The sequence below is a fragment of the Medicago sativa genome, chromosome 5 (genome assembly GCF_051527215.1).
Source record: "Medicago sativa cultivar Bolivia chromosome 5, Bolivia_mono, whole genome shotgun sequence".
In the NCBI taxonomy this organism is placed as follows: Eukaryota; Viridiplantae; Streptophyta; class Magnoliopsida; order Fabales; family Fabaceae; genus Medicago; species Medicago sativa.
Window position 1 is genome coordinate 77,769,716 of NC_140753.1, and position 22,139 is coordinate 77,791,854.

General features: G+C 30.9%; 1 protein-coding gene and 1 long non-coding RNA gene across 3 annotated transcripts; one reads left to right on the top strand and one right to left on the bottom strand.

Moving 5' to 3' along the window:
- The first annotated feature begins 11,095 nt into the window (after positions 1–11,095).
- Positions 11,096–14,909, top strand: LOC146925290 (F-box/kelch-repeat protein At3g23880-like). Of its 2 annotated transcripts, XR_015010462.1 has the most exons (3): positions 11,096–12,333; positions 13,768–13,889; positions 14,505–14,909. XR_015010462.1 is itself a non-coding variant. In XM_085710252.1 (2 exons), exon 1 carries the CDS (start codon positions 11,126–11,128, stop codon positions 12,329–12,331), a length of 1,206 nt encoding a protein of 401 aa, XP_085566378.1. In that variant the 5' UTR covers positions 11,096–11,125; the 3' UTR covers positions 12,332–12,333; positions 14,505–14,909. The 2 variants fall into 2 exon arrangements, 1 of the variants encoding a protein (XP_085566378.1); XM_085710252.1 differs by lacking the exon at positions 13,768–13,889.
- A 386-nt stretch (positions 14,910–15,295) lies between these two features.
- On the bottom strand, positions 15,296–21,708 carry LOC146925291 (uncharacterized). The gene is made up of 2 exons (XR_015010463.1): positions 16,306–21,708; positions 15,296–15,762 (listed from the first exon to the last, which is right to left on the bottom strand). It is a non-coding gene; the product is annotated as an uncharacterized LOC146925291 (long non-coding RNA).
- Positions 21,709–22,139: the final 431 nt, after the last annotated feature.

Below are 22,139 nucleotides of genomic sequence, written 5' to 3' on the forward strand. Positions count from 1 at the left end.
AAAACATCAATTCCCATGCTTTATACTTTATTTTATTTTATTTTATAAATTTTTATTATTTTTGAGTGGTGATCCGGAATTCCGGATAAAATTCCACTAGTCTGTTTAAATATATATATATACTAGCTTGGAAACCCGTGCCAAGCACGGGCTAGAATTACGACTATTTTTTTTATATAAAATTTAATTAAATAGCAAATTTATTATTTTATACACAATATATAAATAGAACGCATTGTTATCGTATTTTCGATTGCTTATAGATACAAATATCAACGCGTATATAGTTATTTCGATTTTCGTATTGTTAAACATGAATGATTTAACGGATGCAACGTCAAAATATTAGTATTTAATGCTGGAATATTTTACATGGATGGCTAAAATTTATTATGGAGACACGATTCTTTTTTTTTTTTATGTTCTGCATATAACTGGGGGTGTTGGAGTCTCGAGGCCTACCGCTGCATATACAATTAATTGTCCCTACCCAACAAATCGTCTCTATCAGATGCCCTTATATATAGTTTCTTTCAAATTCCATGATTTCTATAGTGGATACTCTTATATATACAAAGTTAATATCGTGCATACACTTGATTCATCTTAACATCTAACACGAATTTGTAATTATTCAATCGTGTAACAAATAAGTATAACAAACAACGACAAAGACACCAACTATCCATCACATTTTTTAACTAAGCATATTATAAAAACACAACAGAAAAGGCTTTAAAAAGGACTACAAAATTGTCATGTGCATGCACATAGACATAGGCGCTCCAAAGAACAAAGAAAAAAAAGACGGATATATAGCAGATTGTATAAAAAATGAAGCAGAGTATAGTTGATAATATGGTCACTGAAAGAGTACGACTTACATTAGAAAAAATGAGAATGATCAGAAGGATACTGACATTATAAATAAAATTAAACTGAGTATGAGAATATTAAAGTTGCTCTACCAGATAATAGAAAAACCGAAGTCTCAGTAGATAAACACCTTAATGTATCAGGCAAATTTTGGAGTCGAAGAGAAGGCTTTGCACCTATTGCAATTGGTCAATGATATTTCAATGCCATAGAAATTCCATTAACGTCAGCCTGTGTACATCTGAATGATATCACCTCACCTAAAGCAGACAGCACCTGAAGGTACATGAGACCAAAAATATTGTTAAAAAGGATCAAAAATATTACTCCATATAACATATTAGTCCCTATAACAAATTGATCACTCGGCTGTTCTTTGCACAACAATAAATGTCATTGGATTTTATACAATGAAATAAGAAGTGTGATCTTAATTGTTAGTTCTAGAATTGTAGTTTATCTACATGTCCAATCCATTACTCTTTCTTTAGGCAACTATTAGAATGGTTGCAAGTAGAAACAACCAATTCATATCTAAATAAAAAATATATATTACAACGAAGTTTAAAGAAAAAAAAACTCATACCCACCTGCATCATCAAGAACGATAGGTTAAACATTCCGAAAAACATCACGGTACACAACATTAGTGGTCTCAGTATACACACGTGATTTTCTTCATCGAGTAAAAGCATTTTCAATCCCTTTTTGGAAGTGACTCTTGACACAGCGACATACAACTGTCCATGAGTAAAAACCGGTTTGGAAAGATAGATTTCAACATGAGACAACGACTAACCCTGACTTTTATTTATTGTCATTGCAAAACACACAGCCAACAGGAACTGTCTCGTAGTAAATTTGAATTGCAGTTCAAGATCACCTGGAACTAAGTTCAGTATTGGAATAATTACTTTTTCACCAGCATTCTTTTGGTAATAACAGTTACAGCGATAAAGTTCTTCACAAGATTGTCTACAATCAACCTAGTCACATTGCACAATTCAGTTGCTTGGTCAATGTTCCTCATCAACATAACTCGACATCCAACTTTAAATCTCAACTTGTGGTTTGGAATACCGGAAAACTTGTTATTGTTTAAGAATTTGGTGGTAAACCATTCGTTTTGTACCTCACTATTCTCGTCTGATTTGCAAATCGAATCAGACCTGGTATATTCCTTTTTGTCTCCTGGAACCAATGATAGAAGGAATTTGTTTACGTGATCAACTGCGTCCAGCGTGGGAGCAAGTATCCCCCGCACTTGGAAAAAAATCCGAGATCTTCATGTTTTGCGAAAAAATTCGGATATACAAAATCAACCACAGAACGCAACAAATCAGAGGAATCTTTTATCAACAACTCATCAGGAATGGGTACGTTAATTTATCCACACTCGTTGGTGGATCATATTCCATCTCCAATTGAAAGCATCCAATCGACAAACTTTCGTATCTCATCTTGCTCGACACGAACGGTTGAAGCACGTAAACGCATATTTGTTGTAAGTGTGTGAACCTTACAGTGACTCCACAACATTGATGAGTTGATGGATGAAATACATATTTGTTGTAAGTGTTAGAACCTTACAGTGACTCCACAACATTGATGAGTTGATGGATGAAGCAAGTATGTCTTTTCTGCATCCTTTTCTTATCACTGGCAAAATTTGTCTGAAATCACCGTCCAAAACCACAGAAAACCTCCAAATGGTTTGTCTGTATTATCGACGCCGTCATAAGACATTATATCGCACATTGTTCGGTCAAACGCCTCAAAACAATGACAATGCATTATCAAGTGTCAAACACCCCAAATGGACACCCGTGTCAAGCACCGGCTAGAATTTCGTCATATTTGAGGGAGAAAATGCTCTGATGTATCAAGTGTCGGTTAAAGTTCAATATTGAATAAAAAAGTGGAGGTTGAACAACAAATAACTTAATAAAACTCATATTTTAGTCTTCAATTTTTCGATGAAGATGTGGTATTGTTCTCACTTGTGTGGTTTCTCTTTCTGTAATGTGTCAAATCACATCAATGTTGACTCCCCTATAAAGCTCAGAGGCAGTATCATATCCCGGTTCAACATTGTGGACGGCGGATGGAGTGCTTCTTCATGGTCTATCACAAACACGGAGAGTCTCTTAATGAGATATGTTAATTTGTCAATTATGAGTTAAAATTTGACATTGGATGCAAGAGTAGACGTTGAGAAACATATGAGGGAGATTATCCATATACCTAATGATTTAGGACTTTGAGTGAAGAAGTGATGTCGATCTCCTTGTGTTGTTGCTCTTTGACTAATATGATGATACAACCCAATGTAGGTTCTAATGGAAGTCGTAACATTATAATGATTTGTTTTGTTAGTTTTTGGGTGTCATTTGTTTAATTTTTATCTTAAATTTTAGTTTTAGGATGTCATTCACTTTCAAGCAATTTTTTATTCAACCTCTATTATTTTAAATTCCTTCACTTTTGGTCTTTGGTATGATTTGACAATGGAAAAATGTAGATGTGTTCTGCTACGTTGACAAAATACATGTTTATTAGACATTTTAAATTGATGCGACATTTTTAATGAATCTATTATTTTGGTAGCATAATTACCCAGTAATTTCCAATTCCTTAAATAAATTCATAAAATTACCAACAATTGAATCTCTTAATTATATTGTCATAGATAAAACACACTCTCCTTAATTTTACTTCTTATCATTCCTCTCTTGTTCAAATTCTTTTTTCTTCTTTCTTTTTCTAATTTACTTTCTATCTCCACATTAAAGAAACAAACAAAGACACCCCTCTATGAAATAGCCACCAACTCACATTTTTTTACCATGTTGTTCCTCTTATCTTATTTTGCTATCTCACCATATCATAGACACAAAGAATCTCACACTTAAGGGAGGGATGGTAATGTGTCATTTGTAAGTAAAACTTCTACATTGGATGCAAGAGTATATATTGAGCAACAAATAAGTTAAATGAAAAATATACCTAATGTCTTAAGGTTTTGGATGAAGATGTGGTGTCAATCTCACTTATGGGGTTTCTCTTAGTCAAATGTGATGATCCAAGTCATTACAGGCTCCCTCGGAGCTGCATACATTATGATAAATTGTTATCTTAGTTTTTGGATGTTCTTTGCTTAATTTTTTATATTAAATAGAATTTTTTGGATGACACTCACTTTCATGCAATTGCTTTTGTTCAACCTATGTTCTTTCAAATACATCCACTTTTGAACTTTAATCTTGTTTATGGTAGCCTTTGTCCCAATCCCAAATAAAATAAAAGAAGGTTGTGTCAGCATCTACAACAAACATAAAAAAAAAAAAAATTAAAAAATTGAATCTCTATAGACAACTCCACTTCGTGGGGATAAGACTTGGTTGTTGTTGTTGGTTGTTATTGCACCTTCACTTTTAGTCTTTCGTGGAATCTGACAATGAAAAATACAAATGTTTTATGTTGAGTTGACAAAGAGACATTTTAAAATGATGTGGGACTTTTTTTAACTGAATCTATTTTTTGGGTAAAAGCTACTCATAAATCTCCAATTTCTTCAACTAACCCATAAAATTACCAATAACTGACTCTATTCCTAATACCTCCACAGACAAAATACAATTTTTTTTTCCTTATCATTTCTCTCATGTTCAAATTGCTTTATTTTTCCTTTTCTAATTTCCTTTCTCTCTTTTCATTAAATATGGGAACATAAACCTACATAAACCATCATCAATCTACCTTTTTTACCATGTTGTGCCTATGTCACCAAATCACAAATGCATCAAGTCTCACACATAAGGGAAATATGTTAATGTGTCAATTTTGACTTAAAGTTCCATAGTTGATGCAAGAGTATATGTTGACAAACATATAAGTGATGTTACCTCTTTCTGCTAAAAAAAAAAAAGATGACCAATATAAGAGTAGATGTTTAAGTTTTATATTAAATTTAAGGTTTAAGATGTTGTTCACTTTCATGCAATATTTTTTAATTAATCTCTAGTAATTTAAATCCCTTCACTTTCGATTTTTGATGGATTTAATCATGGTTGAACTCTTATGTGATTTGTTGAGTTAACAAAATACGTGTTTATTAGACACTTTTAAATGTTGTGTTTTTTTTTTTAATCGAGCCTCAATTTTTGGTAAGATAAATGTTTATTCTTTATTATGAACACCTGCGCCAAGCATAGTCTAGTATCATTTTTATTTGTGTGGTTGATCTTTGTTCAATGGATAAATGCACACCAGTGTTGACTACCCCATAAGGTTCAACGATGGCATCATATCCCAATTTGACTATGAGGAAGCAGAAGAGGTTCCTAGTGGTAGATCCCTGATGTGGATAGTCTTATACTTGAGGGATAGAAGTTAATGTGTCAAGTCTGAGTTAAAGTTTCATATTGGAGGTAAGAGTGTATGTTGAGCGGAACATAAGTGATGTGATCTATATACCTAATGTCTTAAGGTTTAGGATGAAGATATGGAGTCAAACTCACTTAAGTGGGTTTTCTTAGTCTAATGTAATGATCAATTCAATGTAGCGTCCCTTGAAAGTCTCGGCATTACGATGAACTGTATTTTATTTTTTATTTTTGGATGTCATTTGTTTATTTTATTTTATAATTTAGTTTTTTGATGTCTTCCTCTTTCATGTGATTTTTTTTATTCAACGTCTATTATTTCAAATTCATTCAATTTTTGTCTTTGGTGGCAAATGAGAGTGGAAAATTGCAGACATGTTATGCTGAGTTGACAAAATATATGCTTATTAGACATTAAAAATAATGTGAGGTTTTTTTAATTAGATCTAATTTTTTGGTAAAATAATTACCTAAAAATCTCGTACTCCTTCGACAGACCTATAAGATTATTGGCAACTCACATTATTCCCTATACTCTTACAAACAAAACACACAATACTTATTTTATTTCCCTTATCTTCTCTCATGTTTAAATAATTTTTTCTTATCTGTTTATTTTCATTTAATTTGAAAAGAATGAACATAAACCAACCTCCTTTAAACCAGCACCAGCCCACCTTTTTGAACATGCTCCATTTGATCGCCTTCATTTTAGCTTTTGAATGTCATTGATTTTGATGCTATTTTTTTATTCAACCTATATTATTTCAAATTTCTTCACTATTAATATGTAGTGGGATCTGACATTGGCAAAATGTAGTTGTGTTGTGCTGAATTCACAAATACATGTTTATAAGACATTTTAGGTGAAATGTGGTATTAATATCACTTGTGCGATTGCTCTTAGCCTAATATGATGATCGAGGCTCCCCATGAAGCCCCAACATTATGACTTCTTAGTGAGATTGTATCATTTGTTTAATTCATTTATCTTAAAATCAAGTCTTTCAATGTCATTCATTTTTATGCTATTTTTTCTATTTAACCTCCATTAGTTCAAATTCTTTCACATTTTGTCTTTGGTGAATGTGAAAATGGAAAGAGGCATATATACGATGTTGAATTGACGAAATACATGCTCATTAGATATTTCAAAATGATGTCGCATTTTCTAAATGAGTCTAATTTTTTTTTGTTAAAATAATTACTCGTAAATCTCCAGCTTATTTGACAAACTCATAAAATTACCAGCAACTCACGCTATTTCCTATACTCTTAAGAACATATCACACACTTCTTTTTTTTTCCTTTATCATTTTTCTTAGGTGTAAATTCATTTGTCATTCTGTTATATTTTCTAAGTTTATTTCCCTCTTCCCATGAAAGAAAGGAACGAAAATATTCTTGCATGAAAACACAACTAACCCACCTTTTTTAGCATGTTGTGTCTCTGTCTGATCTTATTTGTTTATATTTTTATAGCACAAACATAAAGAGTCTCACACTGAAGGGAAATATGTTGACGTGTCAAGTATGAGTTAAAGTTCAACATTAAATTCAAAAGTATATTTTGAACAACATATAAGTGAGGAGACCAATATAACTAATGTCTTGTATGGTTTTGGTAGAAATAAATTCATTGTGGTTTTTGATTTTATTTAAATAACGATATTAAATGTTAAACCTCAAAAATCATTACGGCGCAAAGACCATTAAGGTTTTATTCCATTTATATTTTTCTTTATAAAATTAACCATAAATGTATTATTATTTTTTTGTATTATAAAAGACTTTTATGTGCACTATGCTACTAAAAGGGAATTGGATTATCTCCATTGAAAATTTTTTCAATTTTTATCCATTTCCAATCTACACGATTAAAATACAAAAACCATTTTTTTATAATTTAATTCTCAACTTCTCTCTCGTGTTTAATTGTTGAGATTACACTGGAGAAAATTTGAGAGAATTTTCAATGTAGAGAATCCAAATCCTACAAAAAGACACGATGTACTTTGATTTTTTTTTAAGACAATTTTTTAGAAACAAAAATTGGAATTTGAAAAATTAATGGATTTATTGCTTGCATTTAATTTTGGGTATCATTCAACTCTTCCTTATACTCTTGTTGTTATTACATTTCTATAATTATATGACTTTTCTATATTCTTGAGTAATCTTTTTTCTTTTAGAATATCAAAATTAAGGCTTTCATTTTGGATAAAAAAAATTGAGGCTTTTCAATGACCAATATTGAAATTTAAATTTTTAAATTTAAACAATACATTTTCTTTTAAGATAAAAAATGTAGATGAGTTTGGTTCTCAATTGCTCACCGGGATCATAACATGTCTCATGATTCAAAGAGCGTTTATACAAATACTTGAAAATTATCCATCAAAAGGATACTCCAAAATGCCAGATGAATGTTACATTTGTTTTTCGCAATTGTGCTACATTTTTTTTAAAGTGATGAGTACTACTCTTAAATTGATTAATTTTGATTTATTTTACGATCATGTTAATAATTAGTTTTTAATTTAGTTCCTGATATATCAAAATCAATTTATTCTACATTACTTATTTTTATGAGTTTAATCAATATTGATAGCAATACAATTTGTTGTTTATGATATGTTTTAATATCCTTTTTAGGTTGATTTCGTGGCTACTGGGTCAGATTTATATACTCTCAGCTTTTATACTTGCTTTTATTTAATATATTTTCTTTGCTTAAAAAAAGATAATAATACAATTACATCATTAATACAAATTTCCTTCTCTAAAAAAAAGAGTGCACATTAATGAAAAGATATACATTAATAAATGTAAATCAATCAATATCAAAATAATTTAATACCCTAATAAACAATAATTACAATTATTTACTCTAATATAGTTAAGGCAAGGTAGTCAACGTAGTAAATAAGTTTTATTCTGATCATGAATTTAAGTGCAAGAATCAATTGTCATATTAATGCGTGATCAATTACAATAGTAGTATTGTCTTCTATCGTCTTGTTCCTGCCCTGGCTAGATACATCCTTAAGACAATTTCCTAAAAATATAGAATATTGATTCAATTTATAACGTCATCCCCTATTATAATTATAATTGACATCTATCTTACAACTGAAATGGTAGTATAGCTACTATCATAATTATCTCTTTCAATGCCAAAGAAAAAGTTCCAATTAAAAGAATAAAGAAGCACGTTTGTCTTTTGTTCTCTTTGGATCTCAACTATACTATTTTTTTCTTTTCATAATTCAATCTTCATGAATATTGTCTATTCATGAATAATTTCTGCAAGTTAAAAAGTCAAAACAAACATAAAAGTTATAAAATATTCAACAACACAACTTTATACCGAAGAAGAAAAACTACATTATATTTGCTAAAAAAAGAAAAACATAATCAGAAAAGACTTTCAATAATATGAATTACCGAAACTCGTGTTTCTCTTACATATATCAAAGAAATCAAATAAGTTGTTACAATACATGGGTCATGTACATTAATAAGAGAAAATGTAAAAAATTGACATTGTAACAAAGAGAGAAAATAGAGGTTCATAGAAGACTTTCAATAATATGAATTGTGAATAGAGAATGTGTGAAAAGTGTGAGAGTCAAAACAGATATTTATAGCCAAAGACATAAAGTAACCAAAATAATCAAGTGCTTGATTCATGCATCTTGTAACGGAAAAAAAAATTGTACATTAATATTCATCAATTGGCGCATTTGTTCTTAGAAAAAAAATCGTAGTAATTCAAACCAAATGATTTTATTTTATTGATAACTTTTTTTTTGACAATTTTATTTTATTGATAACCATATATTTGACATCTACATACGCACACTATTTTTTGACCAAATAAATTTTTATTTAATTTTAATGTGTAACAAAAAAAAACTAAAAATGTGTATAAACATATTATGTACCATATCATTCCTCTCATGCTGCATAACTATGGAAGACGTTACAAAAATTTAGAGAGTTGTCTCTTCGTATTTAAAAAGAATTGTTGTAATAAAAAAAAACGAAAAATAAAGGAAACGAAAACAAATAAAATTATAAACATATGAGAGAGAGAGAGAGAGAGAGAGAGAGAGAGAGAGAGAGAGAGAGAGAGAGAGAGAGAGAGAGAGAGAAGGTGTGTGTCACAATGAAGATAGAGAGAAAGGATGTGTGTTATGATGAAGATGAAAATCATGACAGACATATTGACTATATAGAGGGGGAAAAACCTAAGTAAAAGTTAAAAGGATGACATGTATGCTCAAAATTGATTGGTTGGTAATTTTAATCATGAATCATGATTGGCTGATAATTTAAATCATGAATCATGGTCAATTTTTATTGGTTGATAATACAAAACATATTCATGATAAGGCTATTAAAATGTTTATAATTTCCATTTTTCTTTTTAATAAATTAATTGAAATAAATTAAATTTGTGTGAGTGATGCAAATGACATAAATAAAATGTGAGTAAATATATGGTGCTTTTAATCTTTGATCAAGCAATTAATGAGATGAAGCAAGAAGGAGTGCCAAGTGTACTTTTCAAAAAAAAATAAGACAAATATATATAATAGAGATGTGCAAGTTTCTTGCTTCATACATTTGAATATGTCCAAACACATGAGATACTCTCGCACAAGCACAAGCAATTAAGCACAAAATTTAGAAACACATACATAAATAAATAAAATTAAAAATAAATAAAATAGTCAAATCAATTAATATCACTTAAATATTTTTCTTTTTATTTTTTTTTTAATTTTATGTGTGTATGCCTAACATGTAATATTTGGTGTTGTGCCTAACCAAGTATTTCTCGTCCACACAACCCACGGTTGGTATTTGAAGCAAAAGAATTTTTCCATAGGCAAGTTATATGAATATGAAGGTGAAATTCAAATATTTCAGTATTAAGTTACATTTCTTGAATCCCCGTGATAAGGATATTGTATATTATATGCAGGGGTAGGAGTTCGAATTCCGAACACCTCATTTATCCACATTTAAAATGTGTGAGCTCTAACTAGAGCAGTCAAAACATGCTGCCCGACCTGTTTCGGGGCGGCTCGAGCGGGTGACAGGTTTTTTAGAGCCGAGCTAAAAAGGCCGGTTTAAATACGAGCTGGAATAATAGGGCTTGAGCCCAACCCTAGAGTCACTAGACTATTTGAAAAAAAAAAAAAAAAAGAGTTACATCTCTTAGTCATATTCATTCACACACTTCCTTTTTGCTAGTATATATAAAGAAAATACATGAGTTTTAGTTAATTTTTTTACTTTCCAATTTTACTCTTTATTTAAAATATTTTATTTACTATTTTATCCTTGTTTATAACATAATTTTAATTATTAATTAAAAAATTTATAAATCTCATTATAACATTGCTCTACAACGAGAACAATATTATCTTAAAAATCTAGAGAAAATAGGAGATTTTTTGTTGAATTTTTCATTATTTCAATTATACCCTTAAACATTTTTTTCTAAAATAAAGTTATGTTGATAGTATCAATTTTTTTTTTTTGACAAAATTTTGATAGTATAACTTAAAATTATAAGCATGATTTGTTACAATAAGCAACAAACATCCAACATAATTTAATCTAAATTGCATAAAATAATTATTTCTAATTTTAATTAAAACAACAAGATGTATGAAATTTATTTAACAACAAGATGTATGAAATTCTTGTAAAAAAAAAAAAAACAAAATGTATGAAATTTTTCCTTAAAAAAAAAAAAATTAATGAAACATGGGTAGTTGAAGTTTTTAGCAGTGAAATAAGGGTAATAATGGAATAACAAGGAAAAACAACCATCTCTTTCGTAACTGATGGATACCCATCCGCCGAATTCTTGGCGGCGTCTCCGACCTCGATCCAATCCATCGCCGTCAGTAATCCTCCCCGACGAGCTTATCACCGAAATATTATCATGGCTTCCAGTGAAATCTCTGATGCAGATGAAATGTGTAAGTAATTCTTGGAACACTCTAATCTCCAATCCTAAATTCGTCAAAATTCATCTTAATCGATCTGCACGAAACCCTTACTTCTCGTCACTAGCCTTTACGCCGCAGCTCGATGATTACATTTTCACACACTTCCCCGTTAGTAGTTTACTGCAAAACCTTCGGATCACCATTCCTAGGAATCGTTACTACCGTTTGAATAACAAGGATTGTAGCAAAATTGTTGGTTCATGCAATGGATTGATTTGTTTGCTCGGCTATTCTTATAACGCGACTATTAGTGTTAATTATAAAAATGTTTGGTTCCGTTTCTGGAACCCCGCTACCAGAAAAATATCTGATAAATTAGGGTCCATGTCTTGTTCGAGAGATTGTATTTTCGTGTTTTGTTATGATAATTCAACCGACATTTATAAGTTGGTGGAATTAAGTTCGAGTGGAAACAATGATCCTCAAACGAAAACGAAGGTGAGAGTCTTTAGTTTGGAAGATAATGTTTGGAGAACTATTCAAAGTTTTCCGGTAGTTCCTCTTCAATTGCTTAATTCCACGGGGTTTGATAGTGTACATTTGAATTGCACTGTTAATTGGTTGGCCAATCAGAGTGACCGTTGGAATGACAGTACTAGAGAATGTGTGATTCTTTCCTTTGATCTTGCTACAGAGAAATACACACAGTTTATGCCTCCTAAAGGTTTTGATAGTTTTGGACTGCCGAGTATTTGTGCATTGAAAGACTCCTTGTGTTTGTATCATAATTTCAAGAATACTGATTTAGTTATATGGAAGATGATAGAATTTGGAGATGAAAATTCTTGGACTCAATTCCACAAAGTTAGCTATCACAATATTCCAAAGAATTACAAACAGGGTGGTAGCCTGCTTATAAGATTAATACCGTTGCATCTTTCTGAGAACGGTGAAACAATGGTATTGGCGGACATGATTCAAAACCGAGTGATTCTCTATAACCTGAGAACAAACAGAGCAAAGAAAACTAGGATTAACAGAAAGATATGTTGGTCCTCAATGAAAGATTATGTCGAAAGCTTGGTTTCAACTTCTTGAAAGTAAGCTCTTCTGGCTTTATACTTTTTTTGAATTTATATTACTTCATGTACTTAGTTACAATGGTGTGATAATTTTCTTTACTGTCACACATATGCTGAATTAACCAACTTATCCTATTATCATATTAAGATCTCAGTTATGCATGTATATTTAAAGCATATACTGTTTTTGCTAATCAATATATATATATATATATATATATATATATATATATATATATATATATATATTCTTCGTCCGATTACATCAATTCAAGTAAGTGCGTGATGATTATTGAAGTGAGAGTTATTATTTTTATACCTTATAATGACATACTCCTTATTGTTGATGTTGATAACTAACATGGTACTATTGTAAATGTTGATCCCTTAAAACCCATAGACCACATTAACTTGTGCAGAATAATCCCACTTCCCATACTTGGCGAGGTAATTTCTAATGTGTCCGGTTTGATACTATAATACTCAAATTGGAAGTGAGAATGATAATTCAGCATAATAGCTTTAAGTTAGACTAATTTATTTCATGCGGTTAGAACACTCTGGTTAAGGGTTTAGTTTTATGAGGTTAAGGTCAGTGAGTTATGATGAAACTATGTATCTTTCTTCTGAAATGAAGATTAAGTAATACGTAAAATTTCTGTTTAAACAAAACTGAGTAACTGCAGATTGTAATCTTTCAAACCAAGCTCTTTGGCCTTGTTTGAGGCCACAAACAAGTCTATTTAGCTTGCAAATTAGGGAGCCATCTGATGCCTCAGCCTAGGGAGAGTGCAAGAGTCAAAATTAATGACAAGTTTGACTATCAGAAAGAATATCTTAGTGTAGTCAAACCTGTGTTACAAATCTTTGGCCCACTAATTTGGCCTTTTAAAATTTAAATTTGTTAGTGTTATAAGGTCTAAGGAAGGGAATACATCCACTATCCCAAAGGTTTCGATGAACTTTTTGTCAGGATAGTGATGGTATAATAGGAAGTATCTGGACTCTTGATTTAGAGAATGAGAAGAAGGTCTGTTAATTCCAAAAATTGAAAGGGTAAATTAGTTTGAGCAAATAAGCTAAGGCTAGTTTAAACAATTTGCTTTTGTTTCTTCTCATCAGATTCATTTTGATGATGAGTATGGGGATAAACCAATGCATGATGTTTGTCTAATTCAGCTAGAATTTTTTGAAAAGGATTCACCTTCCCAATTTGTTTGGACTGATTTAACTGTACCATCAATTTGATATTCTGATGAGACTGGGTCCCCATAAATCACAAAAGACCATTTCAAATTGATGCTGATGTTCAGTAATTGATGATGTCGAGGTAGGTGATGTACATTACTCTAACATCAAGCCAAGCAAAATTCAGAAATACTTTTAGTTGGCAAAGGCATGTTACGAAGTTTGAGAATGTCTTTTAACCTTTCATGATATTTCATGATAAAGGGTAACCAAGCCGGCAAAGCCATAATGATGCAAAGGAGGGAATTGAACTGAGCAGAATTGGAGTCTGTAAGACAAAGCAAATGGTCCTGAAGGATCGGCGTTAGCATGGAAAAAAACAAAGAGTATGGTGAAATTCAAGATAAACCGAATTGTACCTAACAAATTGACTCACGCTAACTACATACTGCATTAAAAATTGTGGTCTAAATTACCTTGCTGATAAATTTGCTTCCAATGAAATTTTGAATTTAATTAAGTTCTTATCTAGCAATATACTTATTTTAACTTATATTAATTCATGTACTTCGTTTAAGTAGTGTGACTATTTCCTCTATTCCAAAACTTCGTCATAGATATGCTGAATTAATGGACAGATCCTATTACCATGTTTAGAACTCAGTTATCTATGTGTATTTTAAGTGTATAGTAATGTTTTTGCAAACCAATAAATACTGAATTTCGTCTTGGTCTGACAGTGATTATTACACCAAATGTTTTTGGAAGTGAGACTTATTTTATTTCTATACCTAGTAATGATATACTGCTATTAAATTTTATTTATATACCCTTGTGTCACCTACAGTTTAGACTTGCGTTATTGTGGTAGATAGGAACTAATTTCTTTATTTTTAATTTCACTATTAAGAAATAGGCATTCGCCTTCTTGTGGTTTTATTCTTTTGATCTGTTCTGTTGTTTCACTCTCCGGTCTAATGGGAAACCTTTTTGAATTGTAGATCTACACCCTCAACTCTGAGCAAATCCTGCATTTTTTATGGTACATGTCATGATGGTGGGATGAAAGAGGCTTAATGGTTACATTCTCTTCAGCCATAGTATCTGTTCTAGTTCAAAGATTAATGGCCCTCTTGATGTATATTTAGATTTTCTTTGGAAACATTTGTATTTTGTAGGAGGCTTAATGGTTACATTCTCTTCAGCCATAGTATCTGTTCTAGTTCAAGATTACTGGCCCTCTTGATGTATATTTAGATTTTCTTTAGATTTTCTTGTTGTTTTTCGATTTATAATTCTGTTTGTGTAAAGGCAAGTGAAAATCCCCAAATCTTTATGAGTAGTTTGAGTACACTTTTTGCAGGACCACTTGAGTATGGTATAAATATTTTTGTAGCTGCATAAAATTCTCTGTAAATATATTTGTTTTCGATAGTAGGTTTATAGGAGCTTAATTTTTATGAGCTTACCAGACCATACTAGCCAATTAAATTTGGCATAGAAGTGAGAGTGGTAAAAATAAATCAAATATATAAGCAACAAAAAAAAAATTACAATAGATAAAATGACATTTATAAGGAAAATATTCCGGAGTTTTGAAGATTTCCAAGGTCAAGGTTCAGAATAGGTATATGCCAATGCAACTTGTGATTTTTCATGATAAAATGGCAATTTACACACACTGACAAAATATGACTTGTTAGTGAGACTGCATCGTTGTTGCATACTTATTGTATATTTGGGTGGACTTCAGATTCAAAGTGGTGATTTTGATTAATGATATAAACATGTGTTTTTGGCAAAATCAAAATGAATTGTAGAAATGATATGCACAAGATGTTCAGAATGTATTACAAAATTCTACAACACAATTGATTTTCTTAAGACTATGAAACCAACCATACTAACAACACAACACTCCCACCATAACCTCTTTCAGAGTCAGCTTGAAGCTTGAAACCAATGTGTACCTGATTGAACCTGCATAACTTTGCGGCACATACATAAAGAACACAGACACAACACTAAACACTACAATTTTACACTTGTTAACAAATAAGTTTTGAACTTTCCACTACAATTTTACACTTGTTAACAAATAAGTTTTGAACTTTCCACCACTTTATCCTTGTATCCCATCCTATATGCTTTCCAAACTTCCTTTCAATCTTCTACACAACCATATCGCTTAATGTAGCATATTAACATTATATCGATCTGAAACACTTTATCGCATTCAGACATAACCTACGTATCAATCTGAAGAGAAAAATAACATCTTTAAAGAAACTTGTTAAACTGATAACTTTGGAACTACACAATGGAACAGTTCACTTGTAATCTTCGAAATAAAATCCAAAAGGCATGTAATATGTATATAAATGGAACAAGTGTAACACTTACTTTCTTACAGACACCGGATAAGCACGTCAAACAAAATCAAATATGAAAACACCGGATAAGCCATTAAATGAAAAGATTATGTTATTACTGAGGTAATCTGATTTATACGTCAAATTTGAATTCAACATAGCAAACTCAAGGTTTTCCCTTAACAACAAGGTTCCTCTTTCAACCAAATTCATCAACAAAACAACTAATGCAGACACACAATTAGTCCCTTATTGATTATGGTAGTGATGGAAAAAAAAAAAAAAAACAGCACATCAACATGTAATGATAATATAAACTTCTATGCTTAACAATATTTGGATTTATTTAACATCTGTAAAGACGAATTATATAGAGTTTACTTACATAATTTAAAAAAAAAAACTTAATGAGATGTGTAACAGAGCATACCTTATATCTGATCATGGCACTAGATTCATTGCTTCCAAGTTCTGGTTGCAAGTACTTGATATCTCTAATTTCTGATCCCAAAATCACTTGATCTTTTTATGGATTTAGCGTATTTGGGATCAGAGATTAGAGAATTCAAGGACTTACAGAGGCACCAAAGCTGCAATTGGATCCATGCAGGAGGAAGGGCATCTTGGTTCCATCTGACAAAGAGAGAGGATGGATGGATGGAGTACCAGAAAGGAGATCTAAGGTTGTAAAATTGGTCAACAATGCAAGTAGAAATGTAGGGTTGGAAATAAAAGTGCAAGAGACAAACCGATAAATTCGAAAAACTAAATAAAACCAAACCGAAAATTATTTGACCTTTCTTGGTTCAAATAAAAACTGAACCACAATTTTCACCTGATCGAGCTGACATTTTCACTAATCTGACACTTTACTGTTCATTAATTGGAAATTTTATCTTAAAAGTACATATTATTTCAATCTTTGATTAAAACTATGAATTAAATTCCATTATAATAAGCAAAATCACAATAAAATGTGAATAATATAAGTTTGATTTGCATATAATTGTGCTATATTCGAAATAAAATTGTAACGTACAAAAAAATAAATGAGAAATGTTATTTGGACAACTATTTCAAACACACAATGTTTAAATAAATAAGCCCCCCATTCTTTTTCCCCATTATTCTTAACTCTTTAATATTTTTCTTTATTACCTACTTCTATTATGATGGTGTTACTTATTTTCATGCATATTGCATGTGTGTAAACACTCTTGTTTCCTAAAATGAATGGAACTTCAATCGTGATATGAGTTTGCTATATAACATTGACATCGGTCTCACACTAATTCAATATTGCATGACCACCTCATGCAATGAGATGATAATAATTTGGTTGAGCAAGCTGTTAATAAATGCAATGAGATTAAAGTGAGTGCAAATGTTCTTTAGCTTCTTGCTATTTTGTGTGTAGACAATGTTCACCCACTGACATGTGCTTGTTTGCAACAAAACTCCACCATGATTCCTTTTTTAATTTAATCTAACATTTCCCCCTTGCTTCCACACAATCCTTAGAGAGGACAATGCCCTGGCTTGCTCTTTTATAATGAATTACCGCACATATTCTATCAAATCCGGGTAGGTTTTACAAGAATGTTGCAATCTAGATACTACCGTTAAGGTTGATAAGAAGCAAACACAATATATGCAAGAGCTAGCAAAGGAGTAAATTAGACTTTGAAATACTTTATCTAATTTAGGCATGAATATAAGGATATTTTTCAAGATAATTTAACGAGTTTGACATGTGTTATTAAATTCACATGTGATGTAAGAAAAAAATATTGGAAATTTTTTAAGAAAAACATTATTGAATATTTATAAAATACCACTATAATTCAAATTTTATTAGATAAAAATAAACTTTGATGGTGAAATCTTCTATCTTGACATTTCTAATTTCAAAAATATCAAGATAGAAGATTCTCACATTCAAACAGGTGATCAAAATTTATTTTTATCTCTATGAAATTTGAATTATATGATAAAAATAAACTTTAATCACCTGTTGTTGAATGGTGCAAATATGATAAAAATAAATTTTGATCACTTGTTGGAATCTTCTATCTTGAGATTTTTGGAATTAGAAAATTCAAATCAATTAGTGTTACGACCATCACGAGGAGACTTAACTAATAATGATGGATTTGACATTTCCAATCATAAAAATATAAAGATAGACGACTCCCCCATTCAAAAAGATGATCAAAGTTTATTTTTATCTTATAATTTAAAGAAAAACATTATTGAATATTTATCTATAAAATACTAAGAAAATTCAAATTTTATAAGATAAAAATAAACTTTGTTGGTGGAATCTTCAATCTTGATATTTTTGGTATTAGAAATGTCAAATCTATAGTGTTGGGGCTATCACGAGGAGAATTAACTAATAAATAGGTGTAACTTTCTTCCATTTATTAGTTAATTCTCCTCCTCACAGCCTAAACACTGAAGGATTTGACATTTCCAGTTTCAAAAATATTAATGAATTATAGTGGTATTTTATAAATATTCAATAATGTTTTTCTTTAAACAAATCCAATATTCTTTTGTTACATCTATGAGTTTAATAACACATGTCGGACTCATTAAATTTTTGTTGAAAAATATCAGCCTTATTTAGATCAAAGTATTTCAAAGTCTAACCTTGACTATAAGGACAATGAGGCACTGTCTCTAAAGCAAACAATTTTAGATCAACCAATGTTGTGTTCGCTTCCTATAAGCCTTAACGACAACATCTAGATTGCCTGCTGGGGTGCAACATTCTTGTAATCACCCGCGTTCGAAAGAATACATACAATAATTCATTATAAAAGATAAAGTCAAGGCATTGTCCTCTCTATGGATTGTGTGTAAGAAATGGAGAAAGTGTCAGATTAAATTTAAAAAAAGGAATCATGGTTGAGTTTTGTTGCAAACAAGCACATGTCTGTGGGTGAACATTGTCTAGAAACGAAAAAGAAAGAACCTAAAGAACACTTGCACTCAGTTTCCCTAGCTAAATTGACAACCAAATCTCATTGCACTTAATAACAACTTTCTCAACCAAATTAGAATCATCTCATTGCATGAAGGGGAAAAGAACATATGTCCCTTGCAACTAAACAAGGTATTGATGTGACATAGGTACGACAATATTATAGCAAGTACGACAATATTATAGTACACTTTATTTTAGCAAACTATAGTGGGGATATATCCATATCATGTTCCATGTTTTCTTCCCATCTTTTCTTCTCCAAAGTTTGACAATTTGTGGTTAAAGTTCCAAATTCAAATTTTTGGAAGATCGTCTTCCGGTTCCTTTTGAAGAATAACATGAGATAAAAATTGTTTTGTAACAACATCCAATCTTCTCTTCTAGAAAGTTTGATTACTTGTAGTTGAAGTTCCAAATTCAAATTCTGAAAGATTGTCTTCCAGCTGCTTTTGAAGAATAACAGAAGATAAAGATTGTTTGTAACAACGTCAAATCTTCTCTTCTACAAAATTTGACAACTTGTAGTTGAAGTTCAAAATTCGTATTCTGGAAGATCGTCTTTCGGTTCCTTTTGAAGAATAGGAGAAGGTAAATATTGGTTTGTAACAGCAATAACAACAGGTACTAACTTGTAGTTGAAGTTCAAAATTCGTATTCTGGAAGATCGTCTTTCGGTTCCTTTTGAAGAATAGGAGAAGGTAAATATTGGTTTGTAACAGCAATAACAACAGGTACTAACACATGTCCAACATGCTTCGAATTTAAGCTAATATTTGATGTTTCAACTTATACAACTTGTCTAATATTTGGAGTGTCTTCTGATTTTATTAAGTCATTATAGTAGTAAATTCGAAAATTTTGGTGTGGCTGGGGGTTATACTGTGATTCTTGTCCATATCAAAGCTATCCATTTGCTTAGTAATATCAAGAACTAGATCACTTTTTATTGATGCTTCTAAAGGCCAACGATCAATTCGAAAAATTGATTCTAGTCCTGTTTGGTCACCAATTTGCTAACCTTTAGAATCATCAACAAAAAGTGATCAAATTCTTGATATTACTAAGCAAATGGATAACTTTGAGAGGGACAAGAATCGGAGTATAACCATCCAACCACATCAAAATTTTCGAATTTACTACTATAATGACTTAATAAAATCAGAAGACACTCCAAATATTAGACAAGTTGTATATGCTGAAGTTGAAACATCAAATATCGACTTAAATTCGAAGAATGTTGGAAATGTGTTAGTACCTTGTTGTTACAAAACAATCTTTACCTTCTGCTATTCTTCAAAAGGAACCGGAAGAGGATCTTCCGAAATTCGAATTTGGAACTTCAACTACAGGTTGTTAAACTTCGCAGAAGAGAAGATTGGATGTTGTCTGGAAACAATCTTTATCTTCTGCTATGCTTCAAAAGGAGCTGGAAGACGATCTTCCAGGATTTGAATTTGGAACTTCAACTACAAGTTATCAAAATTTACAAAAAAAGAAGATTGAATGCTGTTACAAAACAATATTTATTTTTTACTATTTTTTGAACTGGAAGACGATCTTCTAGAATTTGAATTTGGAACTTTAATCTTAGGTTGTCAAACTTTGGAGAAGAGAAGATGAGAAGAAAACATGGAACATGATATGGATATATCCCCACAGCAGTCCCCACAAAAGAAAGCTTACAGAATACATGAGAATGAAGAGTACACCAATTGCAGGAAATTATACCCCACACCCTTACAATTATACTCTCACCCTAAAATTTTACCTAAAATACCTATTATACCCTCTAATTGTTATTTGTCAAATCCTTTCAGCTTTGTATGGGTGTGAAACTTTTTCGGAAAACCTCTATCTCCCTTTCCGTAAAAACAATTTCATCTTCTAGGAAAAATCTTTGCAAGGTTTCCAACCTTCTTCTTCTTTCCATGGTTGCCGGTTTCTTCAATTTTTCCATTTCTTGTTCCAATTATTTTCCCAATTAATATCAATTATATTCAAATTCCACTGCTTCTTGTTTTATCAATTATATTCCAATTCAAGTCCTTCGAGTTTCAATTATATCCAATTGATAGCAGTTTCAACGTTATCACAGAGGAAATTGCTTCTTGTTTCAAATGGATGTCGATTATGTCAGTTTTCAATTGATTAAAAAAGATGAACATACTTTTGTTTCAAATTGATAATCCAATTCCACTGATATTTTTCAAATCTATATCAATTGTACTGCTTTCACCACAATTTTATTTTTCCGGTTAAATCACATGGAGGATTCAATTCAAGTGAGATAATACGATATAAAATCCAGTGAAAATGTTTTCCGATATAATTTTCAGAAATGTAGTTTTCCGTAATTATTTCAATCGGAATTGTTTTTCAATGCTTTCCGAAAGAACAAAAACGTATTGGACTTTAATTTGATGTGGGGGTGAATTCACATGGATTCATAAATGTTGAAAAATAAAGGATATTATTGGAATTTTTAATAATATGTAGGGGTGAAGGTACAAGTGATGGGGTACAGGGTAAAATTTCCCCAATTGCAACATGAATGACAGTAAGAAAAATTGTCATTTTAGAAGAAAAAACGACATTAAAAAAAGATGAAAGTGAAGAGTTAAGAATGAGGAGAGGAAAAATGAAGAGGGGATTTTTTTCATTTAAATATTTCAGTTTAATTTTATTTATATTTGTTAATATTTATTAAAAAAAAGGTATTAAAATGTGATTTTAGGGTTTTTGACGAAAAAGCTGAAATGATAAATCTTCCAAAAGAATTCAGTTAACTAATGACTTAGATGCAGAAAGCAAATGTGATGGCTTTTCTTGTAACAACTGACAACTAACCTGCAACTCCGGATGCCTACTTCAGTAGAACATACATATCCACATTCTATGGCGGAGATTCAACCCATTTAGTCTCCTTCATTTGACAAAGCTTTTGCAAGCTGTGAATTGAAATTGCAAGACCACTACTTCGTTGAATTCCTTCAGCAAAATAAACAAAAAACTATGAACATGTGGCAGAAGCAGCATTAGTTGGTAAGATTTGCATTCAACGTAGTCATATTGGTGGTAATAATACATTACAAATATGTGATAAATAATTTACTATTCGAAGTCCAAATTAATTATATATAAATTAGAAAGAAATTGTTTTTTAAGCTTTCTAGCTGTTCATCATATGAAATGTTGAACACCTTTGAAGTATACATTATGAGACAGGAATACCATTGAACACATTAATATACAGAAAGTAATTTATCGATTTT